Here is a 26,355-nt window from a genome sequence, read left to right as displayed (position 1 = left end):
CATCTGTGTTCTTTCCTTGAATGTTTCCTCTCCTGAGCAGTGGGTTCCTTTTATTGAATCTAATTTGTTGGCTGGTAACATGTTACCTGGTGAGAATTAGGATATTTTCGTCTTGTGATATTTTAAAGAAATTATCTTTATTTTTAATTGTTCATCTAGACATGCCAATGGCTACTTAGGCCACATTTTGAGCAAAACTCACAAGGTGTTTTTTTTTTTCCAAACCTCACATGTGTACACAAGATGACACAATTTAAAGGATCTGTTTAAAAGAACAAAGCATGAGAAATACAGTGAGATACAAGCTCATAACCAAACCTAGATCAGTGAGCAGATCTGATTCAACATGAGAAAAGATTACAAAACAAGTCCTAGTTTTGTAGGAAGCACTAACTGAAGACAAAGTTGCAGGACACGCTGCAAGCCCCTTTGTGGGGAGCCATAAGCAGGGAGAAAGAGCCTGGTTTTTACTTAGCCTAGCAGGGAGTTACGGGTAGGTCAGGGTTTCATAAATAAGGTCCTGACAATTCATCACTGCTATCAAAAGGAAGAGCAGGTTTTGCCTATCAGGCCTGGCGGTGATACATATTCTCTGTGTCTTAATTTGATCTTAACTTTACTGCCAGCTTACTACACACAGTCCTTTGATTCCTTTCTTCTCAAGCAATGGAAGAATTAAACTTGGTGAGTCAACTATTGATGGTCCACGGACAAGGAGAACAAGATTGTAAAGAAAAAATCTGTGGATGATCCAATAGCTGTGTTTTTTTGTTTTTGTTTTTTCTTTGAGACGGAGTCTAGCTCTGTCGCCAGGCTGGAGTACAGTGGCGCAATCTCGGATCACTACAACCTCCACCTCCCAGGTTCAAGTGATTCTCCTGCCCCAGCTTCCTGAGTAGCTGGGATTACAGGCACACACTGCCATGCCCAGCTAATTTTTGTATTTTAGTAGAGACAGGGTTTCACCATGTTGGTCAGAATGGTCTTGATCTCCTGACCTTGTGATTTGCCCACCTTGGTCTCCCAAAGTGCTGGGATTACAGGCGTGAGCCACCGTGCCCAGCCACTGTGTTTGAACTAGTAATTGGACTCCTATTGAAATATTGTAAGAGAACCACTAATAGGCAAGAAAAAAAAGACATTTTCAGTCATTTTCTTTTTACCAACAAATGAGGAACTCAAGAACTCTCCAGTTGAATGAGGGAGGCAGCTGCATCCAGTTTATGCCTCATTTTACTTCAGATTTTTATTGTACTAGTGGCTACATCACGGGCTTACCCGTTGGATATTTGGTAGTTTTTTCTCTGTGAGCTCTTCTTCAAGACCTAATTGTAACATAAACACTTTTGCCCTATCAACTCTGAACTACTAAGAACACCTGCAATCTCATTTATTTAAATTATTATATAATTATAATTTAAACAAAGCAATGTTTTAGTCCCAAGGCAGAAACCCTATTAGCTAAAATAGTGTCTTTTTCTTACCTCTACTTTTCTTGTCCCCAGCAATTGCCTTCCTTGATTTGACCTCATATACATTAAAAATAGACTACTCAAAAGCCGTCTCTATACCATCAAACCAAAGTAAGACAGGTTTGGAAACAGAAATACATCTGACATATTCACTTTTGGGGCCTCACCAAGCTGAGAACTGCAGAATACTAAAGTGATAAAGAAAAATATATCAGTTCATGGTTTTACAGAAAAAAAAAAATACAAAGCTAGTGTTAACTTTCCACAACCTTCCTTCTTACCCACATCAATAATTTCAACTTACCATCCACCTATTTCATAAGATCGTCACACTTTCTTTAGCACCACCTGACAGTCTCTCCTACTTTAATGAAAATATAATCAGCTCTCCAAAGTTTCCCCTGAACCTTAATTCTGCAAGCCTCAGTCTCTCTATAGGAACTTATTACAGGCCAATCGGTATTTCATTTGTATGTTAGGAAAAAATCTCCGAAACAGTTGCACTTAGGAAATGAGTGCTAGCTGTCATTCTGTCAGCACGAGGATCAGGTTGATAGTGGCAGGAACAGTCATCTCCCACTACCACACTGTTTAAAAAGAAAGGGGCATCAACAATTTTCATCCAACATTAGTTATGCTGAAGCTTCTAAAGAAAAGGTTCAATGCACAGCATTTAGCAGCCTAGAGAAGAATGCTGTAACAGATTTTATGGCCAAGTGTCTGCAGAAAAAATGGCAACGAAATTTCAAGGTGACACTCCAAGCTAGAGACATAATTAACTACAATGACCTGCCAGGAAGGTAAAGTCTGTTATAAAACTGAAATATTTTCTTTACTTAAATAATACGAACTTCAGCTAAACAGTTGGGTAGTTGTTCACATGAGATTAAGGAAAAAGAAAAGTCCAGTTACTACTGACACTAAAGAAATGCACACCAACCAAACACCAAAAGTACTTTGGTACTGTAGCCATAATAGACAAATGTGTGGCATGGGAGCAGGGAATTCCCTGATGGTTAGATGACAGGGTCATAGAAGGTTTTCGAGACCTGCTATGTCTCCTGTGAGGCTGACGCACCACCACGTTCTGTAACAAGAGTCACATAAACACAAGCTTAGCAGCTGGCTTGTTAAAACATCGCTGCGTTGAAAAGTGACTGCTTCAGGCTTGTTGAAGGGTCTCATTAATCTGAGGAAACGATGCTTGGTGCCATAGATTAAACACTATGGTCTCAAGCGGAATGCATGTGAAGTTTCCAAAATGTTTCCTCAAAGACTTTATTCAGTTTTGGTTTGTGACCTCAGCTGGAAAACATACAGATGGACATGGGAAGGCAGTTGAGAAAGACATCTATGAGTATTTAAGTCGGGCAGCTTTCAGAAGATGAAAGATGTTTAAAGTTAAGGCCTTTATCTGCAAACAATAGTATATTAATAAACTCTATACCATATTTACAAATGCATTCTCTTGTATTAAAACTAACAGTATTCTGTTCACAGTGCCATTGTTTATACAGGTAGCAATCCCATAATACTCATGTATTTTGGCATGGGAATCAGTAGCGTTTGGTATTTACAGAAAATGTACATGGGTGAATATAAACATGTCATGGAATCCATAAAAGACAGATTGGCTAATGGTGCAAAGGAATGAACTGTACAGCACCTTCCCTTCAGATTGGATAGGAAACATGGTTTCTTAAACTGAGAAGATGCCAAGTCTCTGCCCCAAAGTGGCATAATAAAGTCAATAGCAAAACAATGAACCCCCTGTTCAAGTTTGGGTACATTGAATGATCTTAGTTCAAAGTTGCAGATCCATTGTCTAGTGCATAAAATATAAAAGTTAAAAAGATTTATTATTTTTATAATAATTATTATTAAAATAGAAGGTACTTTCTCTCACACTCTCATTTGTGCTCTTGCACTTAAGACCAATATCCTTGGCGTTGCAAATATGCTGGTGTTTCTGTCACGCAGATCAGCAGTCAGACGGCAAACGCTCAAACGCTCCAGACTTAGGAACTGCTGCCTGTTCCAGTGTGACCCGGGGCCATGGCGGACAGGGCAGGAGCACCTCCTTCCTCCTAGTCTTCTCCTGGAGCAGGGTGAGCCTGCCCGTGGGATCAGCTCCCACATTACTGAATGGAGTTGCTCATTTTGGCAGCGAATGCTGAGGTGACAAATGGCTTCTGTACATTTGCGAAAAGGAGGGGAGGCAGGTAAGTGGGAGGAAGGTGGCGTTCCAAAGAGCCCCAGGACAACACCCAGAAACTAGCTGGGCTGCTGGGTGAGGGCCCCTCCACGCTGCTTCTGCCCTCTGGGGTCCCTGCCGGAGGAAAGCATCCTCTCCGCGTCTGAGCTGGGCCGGCCTCTAGGGGCTGTCGCCTTCCCGCGCCGTCTGCTCCTGGCTCTCAGTCCCTTGGCCTGCGTGGTCCTGATCGGGCCCGCTGCCACTGCTGCCCCTGCTTCTGTGCTGCCTGGGCAACAGGCTCTTCCACTGGGCCTTGTTGTGCGCGAGGTGACCCAGCATGTTCTCCGACAGTGCGCTGTTTCCTGTGAAATGGGCCCATTCCCGGAAGAGCGGCTCCACGATGTAGCTCATGAAACCTAGAACAGGCAAGGCCAGACTTAGCACCATGGGGCGGTGAAACCCGCTGCTTTCTCCCTCCCAAGCTTGACTGGGGACCCACCATGCCCAACTAATTTTTGTATCTTTAGTAGAGATGGGGTTTCCCCAAGTTGGCCAGGTTGGTCTCGAACTCCTGACCCCAAGTGATCCACCCGTCCTGGGCTCCCAAAGTGCTGGGATTACAGGCCTGAGCCACCACGCCCGGCCTTACTTAGGTTTTATTGTATTTCCTTGATGTGTAGCTGTGGGGAGAAATGGCAAATGTTTTCAGCCTAATAAAAATTTCCAGCTCCCAGGCCAGGAGGGCAAGCAAGATGAGGGTGGCTACCCTCAGCATAGGAGCATAAGATGTGTCACTTTGGGCTTGTCCCTGAATGGCTTTGTGCCTCAGTTTCCTTATGTGTAAAAAGATGCTAAAACGAATACTAAACTCACAGGGCTGTTATGACAATTAAATGACTTAATGTACGTACAATGCTTAGAAAATTCTTGGCACATAGTAAACTCCCAGTGAATACTGGCTATTATTTGCAGAGAGAGAAAGACGTATAAGTAAAAAATGTTCTTTAAAAAAAAGTCTCTGCCGGAGCTAAAGAAGGCAGGTGGGGAAGGGATGGAGAGGGCAAATGACACCAGAAAGGGACACCTCACAAATTTAGATCAGCTGAATAATTCATACCCTTACCCTGTGGGATATCTTTTTCAAGATGATCATTTTACAGTTCTGTCTTGCTTTCAGTTATGCTAAATAACTAAGTTTAAATAAAGTTCACTCATTTTCAATACAGATTTTTACTTGTATGAAAGTCCTGCTTTAATGACTAGATAAGATTGTTTGCTATGAAACTTCTTTGTTTGCATGTCTGTTCTCTTACATATTTAAGATTTGTTGCTTTCTAATCGTGTTTTGCTGCGTTAATGTGCTTTTCATAATAAACATGGCTTGTTTATTGGAATCATCACAAACTTGGACTTATTTAGGTTTTATTGTATTTCCTTGATGTGTGGCTGTGGGGAGAAAGGCAAATGTTTTTCAGCCTAACAAAAATTTCCAACAGCTAATCCTGTATGTTTACAGGCATGTGAATTACAAGGCTAGATTTGATTATCTTTTTGTTGGACAAACGGCAGACACTTGGCCTTTGAGAATGCCATAGAGATGGAAGAGGGATGCAGCAATACACAGTGTTACTATACATTTCTGCATTGTCTTATCTTATGTGAAATATGATTTAAATATTGTGAGATCATTGTAGAGAACCTGAACTGGAGGGGGAAAGTTAAGCCAGTGACTTGATGTCTGTATTTGGAATTTTGGTAAGGTTGTATAGGCTGTCAGCAGATGAGGATTTCATGTTTTGCTTGCTGTTCTTGAATTTTCTTTACCTCCTCCACAATATCCATATTTAATTTCTAATATCATTCACCTTCAAAGAGATGAGATATTAGATATCTAAAGACAGTTTGCAAAATTCCACTATTCTCAAGTTCAAAGTGTATTTATCAAGTTTATCTCAGTATAAAAAAGTTACAAATCTAACATTTTAAAATCCCACTCTCAAAAAAAAGAGAAGCTTCATTTTCTTAAGTGACCCTGGCATTATATTTACACTTTTCAGATATAAAGACTTCTTATGCTAGGTAGGAAAGTGATTTTAAAGTCTGAATAGACACCAAGAGGCAGTTTTTCAAATTAAGGAAGGCTTCCACATTATCAGATTTGGAAACCTGTTCCATCAGTGTGTTCTGCCAGCCTCTCTCTTCTCAAGGGATGAACTGACATTGCTGGGCTGTTGTCCTCCTGGAGGGATGGTGGGGTGGTAGGGGGTTGGGGGGAGGAAGGGGGAGTAGGGAGGAATGGTAGCCTCAGAGTAGACAAGGATTGAAGGAAAACCTCTCTCTTTAGCCTCCTATAGATTTCACCAATTAGAGATTCATTTGATTTAATACCTTTTTATTTTTTGTTTTAATTAATTTTTTAAGAGATGGGGTCTCACCCTGTCGCCCAGGCTGGAGTGCAGTGGCGTGATCATGGCTCACTGCAGCCTTTACCCCCTGGGCTCAGGTAATCCTCCTGCCTCAGCCTCCTGAGCAGCTGGGACTACAGGCACATGGCACCACATCCAGCTAATTTTATTTTTTTGTATTTTTTGTAGATATGGGGTTTTGCCTTGTTGTCCAGGCTGGTTTTGAATTCCTGGCCTCAAGGGATTTACCCACCTCAGCCTCCCAAAGTGCTGGGATTACAGGCATGAGTCACCCCGCCCGGCTAATACCTTCCTTTTAAAATGTAGAATTTGGTAGAGAGAGGGAAGCGTGGAGCTGGGGAGGAGATATTAAGCCCTAGTTCCATTTGAGTAGATATAAATTACTTAAAAAGAAAAATCAGATCTAAGCCTGAGAGTAGCTCTCAGAAAATTCTCATTTTGGATTGAGGCAGGAAAAAGAGGGGAACATTTCAGTCAGAGGAATAAGGACAGAGGAAATAGCTGCATTACTTAGGACCCACTGGAAAAATCATTGTCTTAGGGGCTAGAGCCTGTAGCATCCACCAAGTTCCGTTTATCTCTTTGGGTTTTTCTGGTTTAGCCTGATCTGTCCCTGCCACCCCACTTCTCAACCCTCAACTTCTATAAGCTGGCAGATGTAGAACAGAAGCAGAGAAAGATCTACGTACTAAGGATTGTTTTATAATCACCTTCCCTTTCTCTTTATTATTGGTGTGCTGGTGTAGCATCCATAGGATTTTCCTATTCACTCAACCCCCAGCCCCTTTTTAAAAGAGGTATCTATGGTAACCACATTTTCCTGCGCTGAAAATCAGGACATACGATCTGACAAAATAAGTGTGTTCTCATGACAACAACAGGACAGAATCTCTGAAATCAGGTCTGTCTCACAAATCCAGGTTGTGTGCTGAAGCATGTGAGTCCTTTTGTTCGGGGGTGGGGTTCAAAATGTCAGTTGACAGTTGCCTGGTAAATTTCTTTCCCGCTAGAGCTTAACACAGGGAGCCTCAGGATTAGGACTTTGGTTAGCATCTAATTTGGAATCACGTCTGCAGAACCTCCACGGCTAAAGCAATTGATAGGAGAGAATTGCCTCCCAGGAGGCTGAGGCTGCAGCTGCATTTCTGTTGCTGATACTCCCCCGCCAGCCACCCAGCAATTCTGTATTATCATCTTTCCTGGGTTCTAGTTTTCTTTTTATGCCACCACCCCCAGCTCCCAACTTTGGGGTGGAGGAATCTGTTTGATTGTGAAAACTACGTAACAATATTAAGGACAATTTGACTGGTAGTCAGAGTCAGAATTTATAAGGAAAAGAGTTAAAACTCTGAGTTCAGGTTCAATGGAAGGAAACTGCAAGGAAAAGAAAGACGTGCTTTAAAGGTGGGTGCAATCGGTGGAGTGTCTTAGGTGTGATAGAAATTCTTACTGGAGCAAAAATATTTCTTCCACTACAGTGCCTAAAATTTCCAGAGATTTGCTTCTTGGTCTAGTGCATAACTTAATTAGATAAAGCAATAATTATTTTGGATGCATTGACATCATACTTTAACAGTTTCCCACCGTTGACATTTGAAAGAGTGTGGTTTAGGAGAATAACCTGAAAATAAGTTTTGAAGGAAGGACTAGTGAAATAGGGGATCCCAGGATGCAGCGGGATAGCATGGCTCACAGGCTCTAGGCCTAGAGATTGGGCTCTTGGGAGCGAGTGTTAGGGATGAGGGGTAGTGACCCAGATTGGAAGGGTCCTAAGGGCAGATTCTGCTGATTCCCACCTTCAAGCCCTGCAGAGAGCGCGAATAGTTGATTCTTGTTACTTTTCTTCTACTCTTTTTGGTTTTGATTCTATTCTAAACTACAAAATTAAAATAATACAAGTTAAGGGCCTAAGCTTCGATCCTATGTTTCATAAGATCTTGACAGATAATTAGCAGAGTAGTCACGATTAAAATGTTAATTTGGACTCAGCCATTCAAAAGGATGTTGATTAAACCTCCAGTGCTGATCTTTTGAAAGCTGTGTGTAGATCTTTTCTTTGTGACTTTTGTGAGATGTGCCAAAGGTATTTATCTGAAATTAACACTGAATTCAACTCACCAATTTGTATACTAGGGATGGAATCTTTCTGTTGATTACAAAGAGGACTGATTTCCAGTTCAAATTTCTGTTCAAGTTCACCTAAGAAGAAAAAAAAAAACACATTGGTAATCTAGAATTTATAAAATGAGTAGTAATAATTTTAATGACCTCGTCGGAAGAAGTTATTCTGGGAATTACTGTTTCCTGACTTGTTATCACTTAAGGACCATTCAGCACCGACTTGCTCTGCCTTACTTTGGTAGTTTCCATAATAATTTAAAATACCATGGTGCCAATGACCGTTCATAATGGCTCATTCCAAGTAGGTGTGCTCTGGGACTAGAATAAATTTTTGAACAAGGCCTATAAAAACAAAACAACAAATGAGAAATTTTCTCACATGAAATAAAAGTTCTGGCTTTAAGTGACAGGTTAAGAAAACAGGTTTTATCCTTCCTTCTCCCCATTCCGCTTTCATGCTACCTGACCCTAGTCTTGTTTCACCTGAGGACAACCAGGAATAGTAAGTAGGTAGGAAATGAGGTAGAAGGACTAGAAAGATCTCATCTAAGCAGCACCTCAGTCTGTAACTACAAAATTAATCAGAATCTTCCATTCTGATTCCTTAGAATTTTACCTAATGCAACTGAAGGTGAAAAAACTAAAGGTCAGAATGGTGGTTTTTTTTTTTTTTTTTGAGACAGGGTCTCATTGTCACCCAGGCTCGAGTGCAGTGGCATGATCTTGGCTCACTGCAGCCTCGAACTCCTGGGTTCAAGCAATCCTTCTGCTTTAGCCTCCCAAGTAGCTTGGATTACAGGCATGTGCCACCACGCCTGGCTAATATATATTTTTTAATTTTAATTTTTAGTAGAGATGAGGTCTTGCTATGTTGTCCAGACTCATCTTAATCTCCTGAGCTCAAGCAATCCTCCTGCCTCCGTCTTCCAAACTGTTGGGATTACAGGTGTGAATCTCAGCACCCAGCTTGAAATGCTTTTTTTTTTTTAATGCCTTTGTCAGCTGTTAGGCTGGTGCAAATGTAATTGTGTTTTTTTGCCATTACTTTCCATGGCAAAACCCGCAATTACATTTGCATCAACCTAATAGAAGATCAAAGGAGAAATGCATTGTATAAAACTTCATTGAAATACTTCATCAGTCCTTCCTGAGCATAAAAAATTGAGTGTTTTTCCCAACACAAAAATTAATCTGGTTAATCAGTGGAAGGTTCACAGTTGTGAATCTACTCTGCTAAAGTAGAAGAGAGAAAAACATTTATATAGTGATTACTGTGTGCCGGGCACTGTTCTAAGCATTTTACATGTTAATAAAAAATCGTCATGGTTTTTTGTAAGAGGCAGGCTCTCACTCTGACACCCAGGCTGGAGTGCCGTGTTGCCATCATAGCTCACTGTACCCTTGAACACTTGAGCTCAAGGGATCCTCCCGCTTCAGCCTCCTGAGTAGCTGGGACTACAGGCATGTACCACCACTCCTGGCTAATATTGTTTTGTTCATTTTTTTTTAAATAGAGAAAGGATCTCTCTATGTTCCTCAGGCTGGATTGAAACTCCTGGCTTCAAGTAATCCTCCTGCTTCAGCCTCCCAAAGCATTGGGATTACAGGTGTGAGCCCCCCTCACAGGCATATGTTAATTTAATCCAAATAATAACCTTATTATAATCCCCATTTTACAGATGAAGAAAATGGGGATTTACAGATGAAGAAAACGGGGAGACACAGGGAAGATTAAGTATACTGACCCAGTATGTTGCCAGTAGGTCACACCAGTAGTAAAGTGGGGAGCCTGGATTCCAGCATAGGAAGTTTGGTTTCAAAGTGTCTGCACTTAGCCATTGAGCTGAAGCCCTATCGAGGCCACAGTTCTGTCATTTTAAGACTGTAGTCTGCCTCATGGGGTCTCTTGTCCCTGGTAATCCTCAAGGCTGAAGTGAGGAAATCATTCGGGCTTAACCTGAGTGGTTCAGGGCAGTGTGGCCACCCTAACTGTTCAACTCCAGATGATCGTAGCCTTCTGAGGGCAGGCCAGGACACCATATAATATTAAGACAAACTCTGCTAAAGCCAGTTCCATTCCTCACCTCCATATTTCTGTTAATAGTGATTTTTCAGTCAAGTGTGACACTTGGAGGAATTGTCTTTGACTTCTCCTTTCCCTTCACCCTCCATCTCATCTGAGCCTGGCTGTGGACCCTGCTACCTCCCTGCTTGTTTCTTCCTCTTAAATCTTGTTTCACATCCTGTTTCTCCCTCTTAGACGACCTTTTTGGCCCCCTTTCACTCTGCTTTAACCTGGTCTGGTGTGTTGATAATTTATTCTTAGTTGTTGCTTCTTAGCTAGTTTTCTTCCTCCAATTCTTCTTCCACTTCAACTATATATGTTGCCCTAAATGCACTTTTTGAGATGGCACCCATTGTCATGTTCTCTATTGTAGCCTGGTGTCCAGGGGCCTCCACAATCCTTTCATTCTTATCTTCCATGAGACTGAGCTGGTCTACAAGGCAGGGTGCATCCCTGCCTCAGTGGCTTCCATTCCATTCTATCGAGACCTGTGCTGTCCAGTGGGATTTGCTGCAATGATGGAGATGTTCTCTACATTGCCCACTGTGGTAGCCCCTTGAAATATGATCAACAAGACTGAGGAACTCTATTTTTTATTTATTAAATTTTAATTTGAATTTAACCAGTCACATGTGTCTTGTTGTTACCATATTGGAAAGTATAGAACAATGCACATCACTCAATACTGAGCTCAGATCCTACCTTTCAAGGTACTGGATCTTCTCCTGTGACCTCTATCATTAGAGGTTTTCCAATTAGATCATTTATTCATTTATTCAACATGCTTATGTTTCAGACACTTTGCTAACCAATGTAGAGAATATAAAGGGGAAATTTGAATAGTTTCTTTCCTGTAGAAACTATACTAATTAGTACTTTGAGAGTACAAAGCATAGACTACCTGTAGTTCTTTGTATTCTTCATAATATCTCCAGTGGGGCTTTGTACATAGGACAATCAGTTTTGCTGAGGACTAGACAAAGCTGGAAGCAGACGTTCAATAAAAGGTTCTGGGAAACTAGGTTGGTTGAGATAATATCAATCTATAGTCACAAGAGGACAAAGTCTAATTTTTTTAAGGTTTTTTGGGGAAGAGGAGGGAGGTATATGGTATTTGGAATCCTAATCTCTGTTCTGAGAATATAACAGTTTTTCTAATTCATGGGATCTTGTTTTCCTTTCCCGCTGTGTCTTCAGCCTTGATTTTAAGGGTTTTCCTTTGCTTAACATCATGAATCACATTAAAGATACTTTGTCCAGGACTGTTAGTAGTCTGTGGAAGCCTACCCGCCAGGAGCAGGCTGGAACGAGCTGAGATTTGAGTCCAAATCTTAAACTGAAAGATTAATCAAAATGACACAAATCATCCTTATAGAATTAAAAAAATAATAATTCAGTAGGGAGGACAGGCAGTTTGGATGACCAGGGAATCTAATCTTCTCTCTTTTTTTTTTGAGACAGAATCTCGCTCTGTCACCCAGGCTGGAGTGCAGTGGCGTGAAGTCAGCTGACTGCAAGCTCCGCCTCCTGGTTGATGTCATTCTCCTGCCTCAGCCTCCCAAGTAGCTGGGACTACAGGCCCCTGCCACCATGCCCAGCTAATTTATTTTTTTGTATTTTTAGTAGAGACGGGGTTTCACCATGTTAGCCACTATGGTCTCGATCTCCTGACCTCGTGATCTGCCTGCCTCGGCCTCCCAAAGTGCTGGGATTACAGGCGTGAGCCACCGCGCCCAGCCTATAATCTTCTCTTAAAACAAGCAGAATTTCTACTAGACCATAAGGCTATTAAATAAAAAGGACTAGATCTACTCTTTCTATTCTTCCTCTGCCAGGAAACATGCCAAAGGAAGGTACATGAAAGCCTGCTTTTAGTGATCAGCCTCACAAATGTTTTAGGTTTTTCCGTGTTATGTGTGCATATATTACTAGCACAATAAGCAGTTTTGAGAAAAGATGATTTTTTTTTTTTTTTTTTTTTTTTTTTGAGACAGAGTCTTGCTCTGTCACCCAGGCTGGAGTGTAGTGGCACGATCTCGGCTCACTGCAACCTCCGCCCTTCTGGGTTCAAGCAATTTTTTGCTTCAGTCTCCTGAGTAGCTGGGACTACAGGTGGGTGCTACCACGCCCGGCTGATTTTTGTATTTTTAGTAGAGACTGGGTTTCGCCATTTGGCTGGGCTGGTTTCAAGCTCCTGACCTCAGGTGATCCGCCTGCCTCAGCCTCCCAATGTGCCGGGATTACAGGCGTAAGCCACCATGCCAGGCCCGAGAAAAGAAATCTTATAGGCTACATTTCTTGGTTGATACCATTTACTGTACTTAGTTGACAACTTTGATTTACTGGCACTATGGGCCTTACTATCTATCTAAGTGACATGGTCCTGCTCCAAGGTGCTCAGAATCCAAATAAGGTGCAGGATGAGAAAACAAAAGGTTTACACTGCAGTCGATGCTGACTTGTGCACTTTAATCATGCTGGACATGATTGAGTCAAAACCAAGTGGGCTAGAGTAGACTCTTTCCTCTGTCTCATTGTTTGATTTGCAAGGCCGGAGATCTTAGCCCCTCTCTCACTATGGTATTTCAATATTTAACATATCAAACAGTAAAGAAAATATTGATTATATCTAATTTAAAGCCCCCTGGCTCCAATTTCATCATATTTCCTTTTGTTTTACCCTCCTTGGAGATTTTATTTAGGGGCAACCTGATATTTTGATTTCTAACCACTTATACTCAATTCAAGTGAAATTATATACAGAGTTGTAGGAGTTACATGAGCCCTTTTATTCTGAGAGAAAGATACAGTGAGCAGAGCCTTCTGGCCCCACATGAGCTCAATCAATTCTTCTTCTGTCTTTGGGGCCATCACGATGTTATTGACGCATCTGTCAATGGTGCCTTCTCCAAAAGGCTCACTGTTGCTATTTGACCTCCCCACAGAGCTGGTATGTGGGACACTTCAAGCTTTATTTGTTCTCAGCCTCTCAAACCTGATTCTGTCACTAGCATGAGGGCACTGCTGATGCCTGAACAAACATCCTGCACATTGAAACCCAGCCTGAAGAAACAAGGCTGTATTTAAAGGCTGATACTCCACCCAACATCAAGATCCTGCTAGCTAATTCATTGCTTTATTTCTGAATGAGGTTAATCTTTAAAAAATTATACCCTAGTTCAGATCCACTTGTCTTTTCAGAGCAAAATCCTTCTACCTCACTGTTGAAACTATATTTGAAAGGAAGAACTCACTTTTTGGTAAGCTGTGTCCAATTTCATCATTAATTTTTTTTTTTTTTTTTTTTTTTTTTTTTAAGAAAGCAAGGAGAAAGAGTACAAAAGGAGTCTAAGTTCTGTCAGAGTGGAAAACATTGACCTCAAACGACATTTAGCCTTTAGGCTGCACTTAGCTCATTAAAATGAAGGTCAAAGTCAAAATCAAACTGTCCCACACATTCTTATATCCACAGAGGATAGCCATTTATAATCAATGTCCCACTTTTGCTCATTTTTATTTTGCCTCATTACTACCTGTTTCTGTAGTAAGTCAATACGTCAATGTTATTTATTTTTAACTTTTTCCAAAAAAGCGTTGGATTAGTTCCAAGAGAGTTAAAGAGAAAGGTTAGGATAACAAGAGTTGATGAAAGAACAAATGTCGTGATAGATCAGCCAGTTCCTGTTTTATTAGGATAAATGCCTACAAGAAGACAGGGCAATGAAATCTCAGCTGTTGGATCACTACTAACCTTGCCTGTAGAATTCTTCACAGACCCTTTCACTCCACTGCTTGCTCATCTCCCAGATTCTACAAGGATTGCAAATGTCGGCACACTTCAAGGCGATCTGAGAAATGACAGGGCGGGGAGAGATTGTCAGAGGATCCTCCTTCAGTTGCAAAGCACCCCAAGCCAAAGGGGCTATCAAGCTGTTCAGTCTGCTCACAGTACCAGGCCCATATTTACAGAGTACCTCCCCAACATGCCTCTTCAGGAAACTGCACTTATTCACCACTATACAAAGCCTGCATTGAGAATGCTGGCTTTATAGCAGTGAGGAGAGAACAGCCACAGTCCAAGGACATGTAGCTTGCTGGAAGAGACTTGGGTGGGCAGGCCAAGGAAAGCCATGGCCTGGCTCCTTCTGTAGTCCCACCTCCTGCAGGCAGGGAGGTTGCAGGGTCCCTGGCCAGGCTCAAGTGAGATCATCCGGACCTCACTCTCACAGTAGCCACACTGACGAACTCCATACATCACTTAAATTATGCGTGTTGGCATTTATGTCTGCATGTGTAAACTCAGACTGCCAGTCAGGGAACGAAGTCATATCAAATCTAGGAATGCTTTGTTTGCACAGCTAAATTAGGGCCTTCTTGGCTTGCCTCACACTGGTCTGGATCTGGGATGCCAGCTTTTTGTCAGTAATGATGACCCTATGAGAGTTACCTTGAATTCCCAGAGAAGGAGATTATCCCTTTTAACCACCACCTGCTATCAAGAGACCAGCAGTGTTCATTGGTTTGACACAATTCCATGGGATCACAGAACAGAGAGCAATGTTGGAGTCTGGAAGAGCCTTGGATCATATCAACTTTCAAATTGAGTTGTTTATATTTGTTTCCTGGTTAGTGGGGGTACCAGTACATGTTGAAGTAGGTAAGTGTCAGAGAAGCCTCCTCCAGCCTCTGCCTTAAGGAATGCATTTGAGTTAGCAAGACTTCCTTTTGAAATGCAAGTGTTAAAGGCCAAATCTTTCAGCTATTCACAACTTGGCTTTAGTCACTCAAATCAGACACCTGGCTGATCCTTGTGGCATTCAGGAACTAGAAGCCTAGTTTGGAAAGAAATAAGGAAGGAGTCATAGTTCTACAGCTGGGAGTAGGGTATTTCCTGGCAAGGATGGAGCACTTTGGACAGCTACAGAGGGTAGCACAAAAGCCTGGAACAAAACTGTATGATTCAGTCTCCAGGTATAGCTCCATCTCCTCTATCTAGATGAGTCTGGGGTCCATTCACTGTTTTTTGAGCCAAAAGAAAAGGAAGACAAGAGAAAATGGAAGATCAAGAAAGAAGGTTCTGGTTTGGATACCAGGTCACATTTTTATTTGTGATGTCCACTCTGCCCTGATGTAATTTGTCATGTCACAAATGGCTGCTTGCCATGGAGTAAAACAGGAATGGACTTGACCCAATGTAATTCAATTCAGTTCGACTTTATTTTTTGCTGCCTAGAAATAAGACCAGATAAACATGTTTAAGACTCAGATGAAAATAGAAGTTTAGATAGTAAAAGGAAATCAAGTTAAATAGGTTTAAGGTAAAGGGAGGCCACTTGTCTTTCAATTTTTGTATGTACTGTAGTTAATATAATATGCTTTTGTGTTTCAGAAACAGACTTTTAAAATTGCATGGGTATCACAGTAGCTGATTTTATACCAAGCCACAAAATGTGGTAGACCTTTACTGCATGCAGCCATCCAGCAGGATTACTCTGTGATAAATGAGTTACTGAACAAGAAAAATGAGATATTATCAACTTGTTGACCTAAAACCCAGATTTTGCTTGGTGGGGAACCACTTATAACTTTCATGCATTTCAAAGCCTTTACTAAAATAGGTCACTGCTCTAACTCATACCATTGGAGATAACTCCTTCTCAAATGTGCTAAAATTATTGATCATGGCCCTGAGTGGATTTTTGTTGTTTTGTGTTTTTTTAGAGACAGGATCTCACTCTGTCACCCAGGCTGGAGTGCAGTGGTGCAATCATAGCTCACTGTAGCACAGCTGAGTGTTTTTACTCAACAAAAAGAATAACTTTTATTGTTTTGTTTACCTGAAGCATAAAGTGCCTGTCGTGTGCATTCTCCAGTCTTAAGTCTTTATTGTGGAGGTGAGCTTTCAATCTGGTCAAAAATTCATTCTGCCTGTTGATGTCTGTTGCCAAGATCAAGGAGCCCAGCTGCTGTTCAATATCCTGTCTGCATCCACAAGAATGAAAGAGAAAAACACACACAGCAAATCCCTTTGATGAGGGTGATTGATTTCATCATCAGGTGGCTTGTAATCTAATTTCTGCGTTTGATTCTGTTTATTACACAATGTGCCAGTCTGTCACTGCCTAAGAGCAAGTCTCTCACCCACCAGTTCCGTCCTTGGACAGGAGGCATGCCAAGAACCGTATAAAGTGATTGAAACCTTGAAAAACGAAGTTGTGGTAGTGTAGACATTCCTACGGGTGAAAAAACCTGAAAGCCAAATAGAAATGCATGCTTTAGGGAGGACACAAAAGACTAGAGGAATCATGAGATCTGTGGTGTGTTTTTAGAGTTCATATGTGAAGATGTGCATGGAGAGAGAAAAGGGCATAAGAATAGTAATAAAAATGAAGAGAATAATAGTAAATGGTACTATGGGATGGAAAGATCCATCACTGGAACACAATACATAGACCAGAAAGAGATTCTGGAACTTCACAAACAATAATTAAGACACTTACAAAACCAGTGGGCAAGAGATATATTAGTCAACAAATGGTATAGAGAAAATGGGATATCTTAGAAAGATAAAGCAAGTTAGAGCTTTACCTCACATATAAAAAGTAATAAAGGAAAGATCTATAAATATTTGTAAAATTTACCTTTAAAAATAAAATATATTTAAGTAGAGTGCATAGGGAATACATATATAGTTTAATGAATAAATAGAAAATGAACACCTTGTAATCACCACTCAGGTCAAGAACACTACCTGCCAGTATCCCAGAGGTCACATTGCCTGTTTCATCACATCCCCTTTTCTTTCAAGCCCGGAAGTAACCACTCTCCTGTTCTTTGTTTTAATAATTTTCTTGCTACTTAGGATTTTACCACCTGTGAGTACATCTCTAAACCACACTATTTAATTTTAACTGCTTTTGAACTTTAAGTTATATGGTATGTATCAGTGACTGACTTCTTTAGCTAAACATTATGTTTTTGAAATTCCTTCATGTTGATGTGTAGGCTATAGTTTATCCTCTTTTGTTATAGTGTACACCACTCCATAAAATTCCATTGATAGTGAAATCCATTCCATTATCCATTCTACTTTTCATGGTCACTTGAGTTTTTTCTAGTGTTTGGCTACTATGAAAAAAGCCACAGTAAATATAATTATATACCTCCAGTTATGCATGTGCAGAAGTCACCCTAGGGTTTATATTCAGGAATGCAATAATTGGATGACAGGGTATGTTTACCTTCAATTTACTAGATAATGTCAATTATTTCCAAAATGATGGTATAAATTTGCACTCCCAGCAGTAGCAGATGAGATTGTTCTACATTCTTACCCTTTATATTTTTTGCCAGTTTGATGGACATGTCATGCAACTCACTGTAGTTTTAATATGAATTTTCTTGTTTACTAATGAGGCTAGACATATTTTCATGTGTTTACTGGCCATTTGTACTTCTTCTTTTGTGAAGTTTCTACTCTGGTTTTTGTCTATTGTTCTGTTAAGTTGTCTTTTTCTTTTTGATTCTGAAGTTCTTTACGTATTTTAAATACCGGTCCTTTGTCAGCTACGTGTTGCAAATATTGTGTCTGTGGTTTGTCTTTTAGCTGTCTTTATGATGTCTATTGATGAAGTCTTAATTTTTATAATTTTTATTTTTAAATTTATAAATAGAGATGGGAGTTTCACTATGTTGACCAGGCTGGTCTCCAACTCTTGGCCTCAAGTGATCCTCCCATCTCCACCTCCCAAAGTGCTAGGATTACAGGCATGAACCACAATGCCACCAGGAAGTCTTAATTGTTAATGTAGTTTAATCTATAAATCTTTTTATTTATGGCTAGTTTTTTCTCCTCTTTAAGAAATTTTTCCCAACTCTGATGAAAAATTTCCCTACATTATATTCTAAAAGCTTTATAATTTCACCATGAACATTTTTGTTTTTAAGCCATACATATATCTTTAATCCAGTTCTGAACATAAAAACAATTATATAAAACAGAAAATTTACAAGAGAAATACAAAATATCTCAAAAAATAAAGTGATATTAAATATTAGTATAGCAGAAAGCAAATTCAAACCACTAGGTGATATTATCTCTCCCATTTTTATTGGTGAGGATTAAAAGTAATTGCTAAGTAATTTGCTGAATTATTGAAAGATTGTAATACCCAATGCTGTCAATGGTATCAGAAAAATGGTTCCCCTCATTCTTTGTTAGGGATTATAAATCAGTACTATGTTTCTGGAGGGTAATTTAGGAATTAGTGGAAAAAGCATTTGATGAACATAAATAATTTGACCAACAGTCCATCTACAAATTAACATTAACATGTTAGTAAAGATATAATTAGTAAAGATATGTTACAAAGATGCTTATTCTATTGTTGTTTATGATAATGAAGCATTCCTTGGCAAAAACAATCACAAAAATTTATAACGAGATTAGTGAAATAAACCATGGTACACTCATACTGTGCAATTATGAAGTATGTACACCTATAGTAACTGACATTGAAAAATGTTATCTTTTTAATGCTAAAAATGAAATGCAAAGCATGTAAAGCATGATCTCTATAGTCATAGAAAATAAATTGGAAAGATCTATAATGGGATTATGGTTGATTCTTAAATTTTCTTCTTTATACTTTTCAAAATTATATGAATTCTTTGAAAATATGAATACTTAAGTGTATAGTTGGAAAATAAAATTTTAATTAGGTGAAATGTTTCATGAATCAAATTAAAAGGCAAACTAAAAACTTCAAGTAATATTTACCACATATAACAAATGGTTGCTGTAGTTAATATACAAAGAGTTCTAACAAATGAATAACACTGATAGGAAAATAGGAAGAGACCAAATATAAAAATCTGTTCTCTAAAGAAATAGCAATGATCAGCAAATATATGAAATCTTGGTTGTAAGTAAAGGATGCATACTAATTTAATGAAAACTACTTTCTCTCTATATATATGTATTTGTGCATATATATATTCATACAAAAATGTCAAATTTGCAAATATTTTAAAAAGATAATAAAGATAAAACTCAGTTTTGGTGATGGTACATTGGTACATTTTCTTATAATCCATCAGTGGGAATACAGGTAGATGCAGCCTTTTAGAAGAACAATTGAATAATATACAAGAAACTTAAAAATTCAGACCTTTCTGACCAACAAGTTTTATCTACAAATACTTCCTGAGAAAACAGAGTATCAAAGTTTGGGATATTGGAAACCATTTAAATTCTAAATGAAAGGCAGTAGTTGTATACAATAATGCCATATGACTGATAAAATAATTTTAATTTACGTAGCAGGTTTAATAATTTGGGAAAAAAGTCTTTATAGTAAACAAAAAATTTCAGGACATAAACTGTAAAATAAGTTCCCCAAATAACCGTATTTTGTTAAAATAAGTTTGTTTTGAAAAAAGACTAAACAAAAATAAACTAGCCAGGTTAACGTGAACTATCCCTGGATGGCAGAATTACTAGTAATTTCAGTTTTCTCTTTCATATCAAGCTGAATCAATGAAAGTGCTAAAAATCTCCATTTTTGGCCCTTAAAAAGAGCAACTTCACATAGTTCAAACTAACACTTTCCTGACTTTTCCTTACTTTTTATAATTAACCTGCCCTACCTTTAAAATCAGAAAAATGACATTAAATCATTTACCTGTGATAGAAGGAATAATAATAATGATTATGATAATGACTTTTGTTATAAAGTTTTCACATATACTATTGTATAACAATTATTCTTCTGGCAAAAGCAATTTATAACACTGTGTTCCACAAAGACACGTAAAAATATATTTTTCAATGGAATCCATAGACATGAAATGAATATTTTAGGAAAGAAATATTAGTTGAGTAACAGGATGAATGCAGGTACTGACTGGGAGAAGCCTGGTCACCCAAGAGTCCTTTCCCCTTTCTCTTGCATTTTCTTCTTTCCTGTTCTCACTATTCTTCCTTTCCTTCTTCTTCTTTCTTCTTTATCTGTCTCTCCCCTTACCTCCTCTTTTCTTCTTCTCACTTGATTTCTTGCTCTAGTTTTTAGTTCTTTTTACATTTAATTCTCCAATCTTTGCAATTTATTATTTTAGTAAAAGGCATAAGTTTTTATTCCATGCCGAGAGCTGGTTTTATTTAGTTCCAGGGAGTAACAATTTATCAGAACTGAAATTACTCCTGCAAATTTCACATTCCTCTGGGTGCTAGGAAATAGCATGAGATCAAATCAGAGGGCCAGGAATCAATCCACAACCCAGAGTATGCTGCTTGTTCAGTTGGGAGATACCACTTGGTCCTTGACCTCAAGTTATGTGCCTGTCTCGAAGGAGGGTACAGCAATCTATGTCCTCTTTTCACCTAAGTTTCTTGGGCTCTGCACGTGTTCATTAAACAGATCAGAATTAATGGTGGCCTTGGAAGCCAGTATTAGCAGCTAACTTGGGGCCGGCAGGAAAACGAAGCAATGGCCTCGGATTTAGTGGGACTCGGCCTACATACCATGGCTATCAAATAATGAACCAGAAAACGAGTGTCTCTTCTTCTATTTAAAGTGCAAGAGACATAAGGTAAATTAATTGGTGAAAAAACTGCTAGGGCCATTTCAATTACTTAGTAAAAGACATTTTAGAAAAGAATTTCTGACTTCTATTTTTGCTAAGACTGGCAATTACAAAACATACTTTTTGAACTCTAGCTTGAGAATGCCTGGGTTCCTTCTTGATAAATATTTATTACTTGGATCTACATGGGAGGACAATTTTGCTAAACTAAAGGACGGGAATTTGGCAAAGCCGAGCACTGATGCTGAAGAGTGTGAAAACTGAGAGCTGTTTATTATCCCTTTTCCTGACTGTAGGTCATTGACTGTGCAAGGCCCTTTGAAAGCACACAGAGATTTTGGTTTCTGGGTTGCTGTAACTGACACCAAATCTCCTCTGATAGACAGCTCAGTGCAGGCAGGAAGCACAGCCGGCTGGCTCTCTGCCATTCACGCAAAGGGTCCCAAGCCTGCCCTAGAGAAAGTGGCTTATCTTTACTGTGTGCACATCAGTATGTTTCATCTTGGCAGCACTTACGTCATTTCCTTTGGCAAGTGAGCAAGAAGCCTTGATTCTCGAAGCATGCCAATTGTAGATCGCCAGTGGTGATTCTCCAGGACAGACATATTCTAGAAAGAAAGAAAGTAAGAGTTATAAACGAGAGGGAAGCCAGATACTGATCTTTCATGCTGAATACAGCTCCACGGATGCCAGCATTTTCCCTCCAGTTTGTACCTGATGACACAGAGGCAGACCAGGAAGAAAAAAAACAAAACCCACAAGATAAAACAACCATGAGGTCTAGTCTCAAGGCTATGATGATGATGGGAGACCAGCAGGGCCCACAGCTGACCCTCTGCTGCAGGGTTGAATAAGGATCTATTTCCAGCATCATTCACTCCTGCCTCTGCCCCTCTTTAAATAGCTCAGTCAGGCCATGCTAAATGAAAGAAAGTGAAACAGGTAGTAATGGATACCATGGCACTATAGTCATAACATAATCCAAGATTATACTAGCAGACTGATTGGAGGCAAGCCTCACAATCTCTGGTCTAATCTACTGCACTGACCATCATTTCTTAACACTAAGAACCTCCTAAGACCAAACCACCAGGGTAGCTGGTGACACATTCAGACTCCTGAGTCGCAGTAATTATGGTTCTGATTTGATAGGCTTGTGGTAATACATTCACGTGTACACTAAGGTTTGAGAACCATTATCTTGCAGGCAGCTCTGCCGGTAATCTTTGTGACCAGTACCTTGGCATTTAGCTGATTAAATCCGTGAGTTGGAATCTACAATTACTTCCTTGCTCAGTTATCTTAACATTGCTGTCCTTGAGGGAACCTGTGTTATATTCAATCTCTCCCTTGACCTGTTATTTTAAATATGCTTTTTATCTGAACAATTAACCATTTAAATGATGAATATTTCTTACACTCGATTGTGTTTTGTTCTAATTAGCAAACATTATGTCCTTACCACTGACTTCATAGATACAGAATAGAACTCCTCTTTTTTTTTTTTTTTTTTTAAGACGGAGTCTTGCTCTGTGCCCCAGGCTGGAGTGCAGTGGCGCGATCTCGGCCCCCGGGTTCACGCCATTCTCCTGCCTCAGCCTCCCGAGTAGCTGGGACTACAGGCGCCCGCCACCTCGCCCGGCTAATTTTCTTGTATTTTTAGTAGAGACGGGGTTTCACCGTGTTAGCCAGGATGGTCTCGATCTCCTGACCTCGTGATCCGCCCGTCTCGGCCTCCCAAAGTGCTGGGATTACAGGCTTGAGCCACCGCGCCCGGCCTTAGAACTCCTCTTGACCTCAGGCAATATTTTATTTGTTCATTCAGTCTCCATTTTGTTTCAAGAGTGGTTATAATCTTACAAAACATAAGAGGATGGTTGCTATGGTTTGAATGTCCCCTCCAAAACACATGCTGAAACTTAATCCACAATGTGACAGTATTGAGAGGTGGGGCCTTTAAGAGGTGATTGGATTGTGGAGTAATCTATTTATGGATTAATGGATTATCATGGAAGATAAACTGGTAGCTTATGAGAGAGGAAGAGAGAGGAGCTAACACTTTAGCATGCTCAGTCCCCTCTCTGTGTGATGCCCTGAGACGCCTCAGGACTCTGCACAGTCTCCACTAGCAAGAAGACTCACCAAGATGCAACTCCCTCTATCTTGACCTTCTCAGCCTCTATAACTGTAAGAAATAAATTTTGCTTCCTTGTAAATTACTCGGTTTCAGGTATTCTGTTATAAGCAACAGAAAATGGACTAAGAAAATAACATTCAATAAAAAGTGAGAGACACTGTATAATTTCATGCATATGAGGTACCTAGAGCAGCCACAGTCTTAGAGACAGAAAGTAGAATGGGTGGTTGCCAAGGACTAAGGAGAGGGAGGAACAGGGAATTATTTTTAAATGGGCACAGGGTTTCGTTTTGCAAGATGAAAAGAGTTCTAGAGATGGGTGGTGGTGATGATTGCACATTATGAAAGTACTTAATACCACTGAATTGTACACTTCAAGATGGTTAAGATGGTAATTTTTTTTTTTTTTTGGAGACAGAGTCTCGCTCTGTCGCCCAGGCTGGAGTGCAGTGGCGCGATCTCGGCTCACTGCAAGCTCCGCCTCCTGGGTTCACGCCTTTCTCCTGCCTCAGCCTCCTGAGTAGCTGGTACTACAGGCGCCTGCCACCAGGCCCGGCTAATTTTGTTTTGTATTTTTTAGTAGAGATGGGGTTTCGCCGTGTTAGCCAGGATGGTCTCTATCTCCTGACCTCGTGATCCGCCCGCCTCGGCCTCCGAAAGTGCTGAGATTACAGGCGTGAGCCACTGTGCCTGGCCTAAGATGGTAAATTTTATATTACATGTATTTTACCACAATTAAAAAGTAAGGGAAAAGAAGCAAGGAAAATAATATAGTGACGAAATGGAGTCAGAAGTGAGGCTAAAAACCATCCCATTATATCATGTCCCTACTGTATCTGAGCCACCCATATCATGTTCAACTTTTTCAGCAAATGAGGAAAGAGAATCTCTGTTAGTGACACAATCAACCAATACTCCATTAGGAAAACACAAGTCAGGAAAGCTGCAACTGTTCTTGATTCTAAAACTATTCTTGATTCTAAAACTACACACTCATTTATCTCCAAGACTTTGTTATGAGGTAAGTTTCACGAGGCTGAGTCTCATACCCATCTTCTGTAGAGTCTGTCCTATTGCTATTCATTTCACTAATTGCCAAGGAGTCATTATTCTTTATTTACCACTTGACCATGTTTGAAGCAGTAATTAAATTTTGTAACTTTTATCAACTGGTCTATTAATTCCTCTTGGGCACACAACAAAAGAGAAGCTTGATTGGAAATCACATGCTAGGCTAACTTGTTTTGATTGTAAAGATCTAGGAGAGAAGAGAGTGATAGATTAGTGTGATGTAACAGATGTTCAATTCTGCGATGACATTTAATTCAGTCGCTCATGAGTTCATTTGCAAGACTAATTCAAGTAGATGTGAATATGAGTGCCCTCCTATTAGTTTTTCAAGGGCCAGAAAGCTGTAACAAGACCTGATGATAAATGACACCATATCCCCTTGTAGTGAAACAAAAATGTCTGGAAGATGGCCTTAAGCATGGTGATGTATGCCAGCCTGACTTAACATCTTCATTAATAATCTTCCTGAAGACAGAATAAAAGGATACTTGGGAAATTTGCTGGTGAAACCATATTTGGAGATGAGCACCAGGGAAATGCAAGAAAATTGGGTTAGCTTGGAAGCTGGTATGGATTAAAAGACAATAGAGTAGATGATTGCAGACACAGCCTTTGTGGAAGAGTCATTACGCATGAAAGCATGTTTTGGCCAGAACTGCGGTAGAAATAGGGGCACTATGGTGGTTTCCAGAGAGTAAGAAAAGAACAGCATGGAGAGGAGAGACTAACATCAATCACCAACTCTGTGCCAGGCACTTTTCATGCCCTCATCTAAACCTCACATACCCCTCCACTATTTTGATCATGAATTCATAGGTCATAAAAAACTCAGGTTTCTTAGGGAGGCCACACCCATGCCTACAGACTCAAACCTAAGCTCTGCATACCGCCCTTGCTGCCTCCCAAGAATTTTCTCTGTGCTACCACATCCAAGCATCAGAAGCCTGAAATTGACAAGCTGATAAATACCTGGAATTATACCTAATTTGCCAAAATTACCTATAGTTGCTGTTCAAAAAAACAAAAAAACTAAGGTTGATTGTTCTAATTAGATACTAGTTTCTAAACCCACATTGGAATTCTTGCATTTACCTCTGAATCTGGTTCTATTGCTAAAAATCTTGTGACCTCTCCTTTCCAACAAAGCTCTTATAGTCCAAATAAATGATATCATGTTAGTAAGACTATAACTTACGAATATAAATATTAAATTATTAATATATGATGGTGTCCTTTCCTTTTGCTACCCTAATGCCCCCCAAGGTGGTTTATTATCTGCAAACACCTCTTTCTCTGTGTTCACTTATCAAACCAGCCCCTGCCTTTCAAATTTCACTTCAAATACTTCATCCACAAGGCCATCTGCAATCATTCCAGGCAAAGGCAAATGCTTTATCTCCTGAGTCTTATACTCTTTTTGAATTTTTCTCTGGCATTCCAGAAGTCCTGGGTCCTATTAAATTCAGTCCCATTGATGTGTATTAGAGTTCTTTATGCACTTCCTTTTCTTTTACTACATTATAAGCTAGGTATGAGTAGGCAGCTGACCTTGTTCCTTTTGTACCCACTCAAACCTATGCCTCACATAGAGTTTCTATAAATTTGCTAAGAAAACAAATTACTTGATTTCATTCAACAAGTGAACATAGCACTTACTATGTTCTAGGCACTGTGATATGTGCTTGGAATACATCAGTGAACAAAACAGACAAGGAACTAGTAGTGGTAGAGATGGTGTATTAGTCTGTTTTCACACTGCTGATAAAGACATACCTGAGACTGGGCAATTTACCAAAGAAAGAGGTTTAATGGATTTACAGTTCCACCTGGCTGGGGAAGCCTTACAATCATGGTGGAAGGCAAGGAGAAGCAAGTCACATCTTACATGGATGGCAGCAGGTGAACAGAGAGCTTGTGCAGGAAAACTCCCCTTTATGAAACCATCAGATCTTGTGAGACTTATTATCACGAGAAGGTCATGGGAAAGACCTGCCCCCATGATTCAATTACTTCCCACCGGGTACCTCCCACAATTCCCACAGAATTTAAGATGAGATTTGGCTGGGGACACAGCCAAACCATATCAGATGGGGAGAGACAGGCAATAAACAATAAACATAATAAATACTTTCATGCTGGAAAGAGTTGGATAGCATGTTAGAAGATAATAAATGCATGGAGAGAAGAGCAGAATAATGGGCATCTGAGAGTCCCCACTTTCAGATATAGTGGGGGCTGGTAAGGTAGTCATGGGGAAAGGTGAGATTTGAGCAAAAGCTTGAAGG

General features: G+C 39.9%; 1 protein-coding gene across 3 annotated transcripts in view; it reads right to left on the bottom strand.

Moving 5' to 3' along the window:
- Nucleotides 1–2,734: 2,734 nt before the first annotated feature.
- Nucleotides 2,735–26,355, bottom strand: part of LOC105465663 (phosphodiesterase 7B) — a 333,358-nt gene continuing 309,737 nt past the window's right edge. For all 3 annotated transcript variants that reach the window (XM_011714218.3, XM_071096499.1, XM_011714217.3), the window contains 5 exons: nt 21,379–21,470; nt 16,116–16,260; nt 14,030–14,126; nt 8,211–8,291; nt 2,735–4,082 (listed from right to left, as the gene is read on the bottom strand). In XM_011714218.3, the coding sequence (XP_011712520.1) occupies nt 3,847–4,082; nt 8,211–8,291; nt 14,030–14,126; nt 16,116–16,260; nt 21,379–21,470 (651 nt within the window). In that variant the 3' untranslated portion in view covers nt 2,735–3,846. The remainder of the gene's footprint in view (nt 4,083–8,210; nt 8,292–14,029; nt 14,127–16,115; nt 16,261–21,378; nt 21,471–26,355) is intronic.

The sequence above is a fragment of the Macaca nemestrina genome, chromosome 5, assembly GCF_043159975.1.
Source record: "Macaca nemestrina isolate mMacNem1 chromosome 5, mMacNem.hap1, whole genome shotgun sequence".
Taxonomy (NCBI): Eukaryota; Metazoa; Chordata; class Mammalia; order Primates; family Cercopithecidae; genus Macaca; species Macaca nemestrina.
Note: the sequence above shows the minus strand (reverse complement) of the source record. Positions and strands in the feature narration are given on the sequence as shown.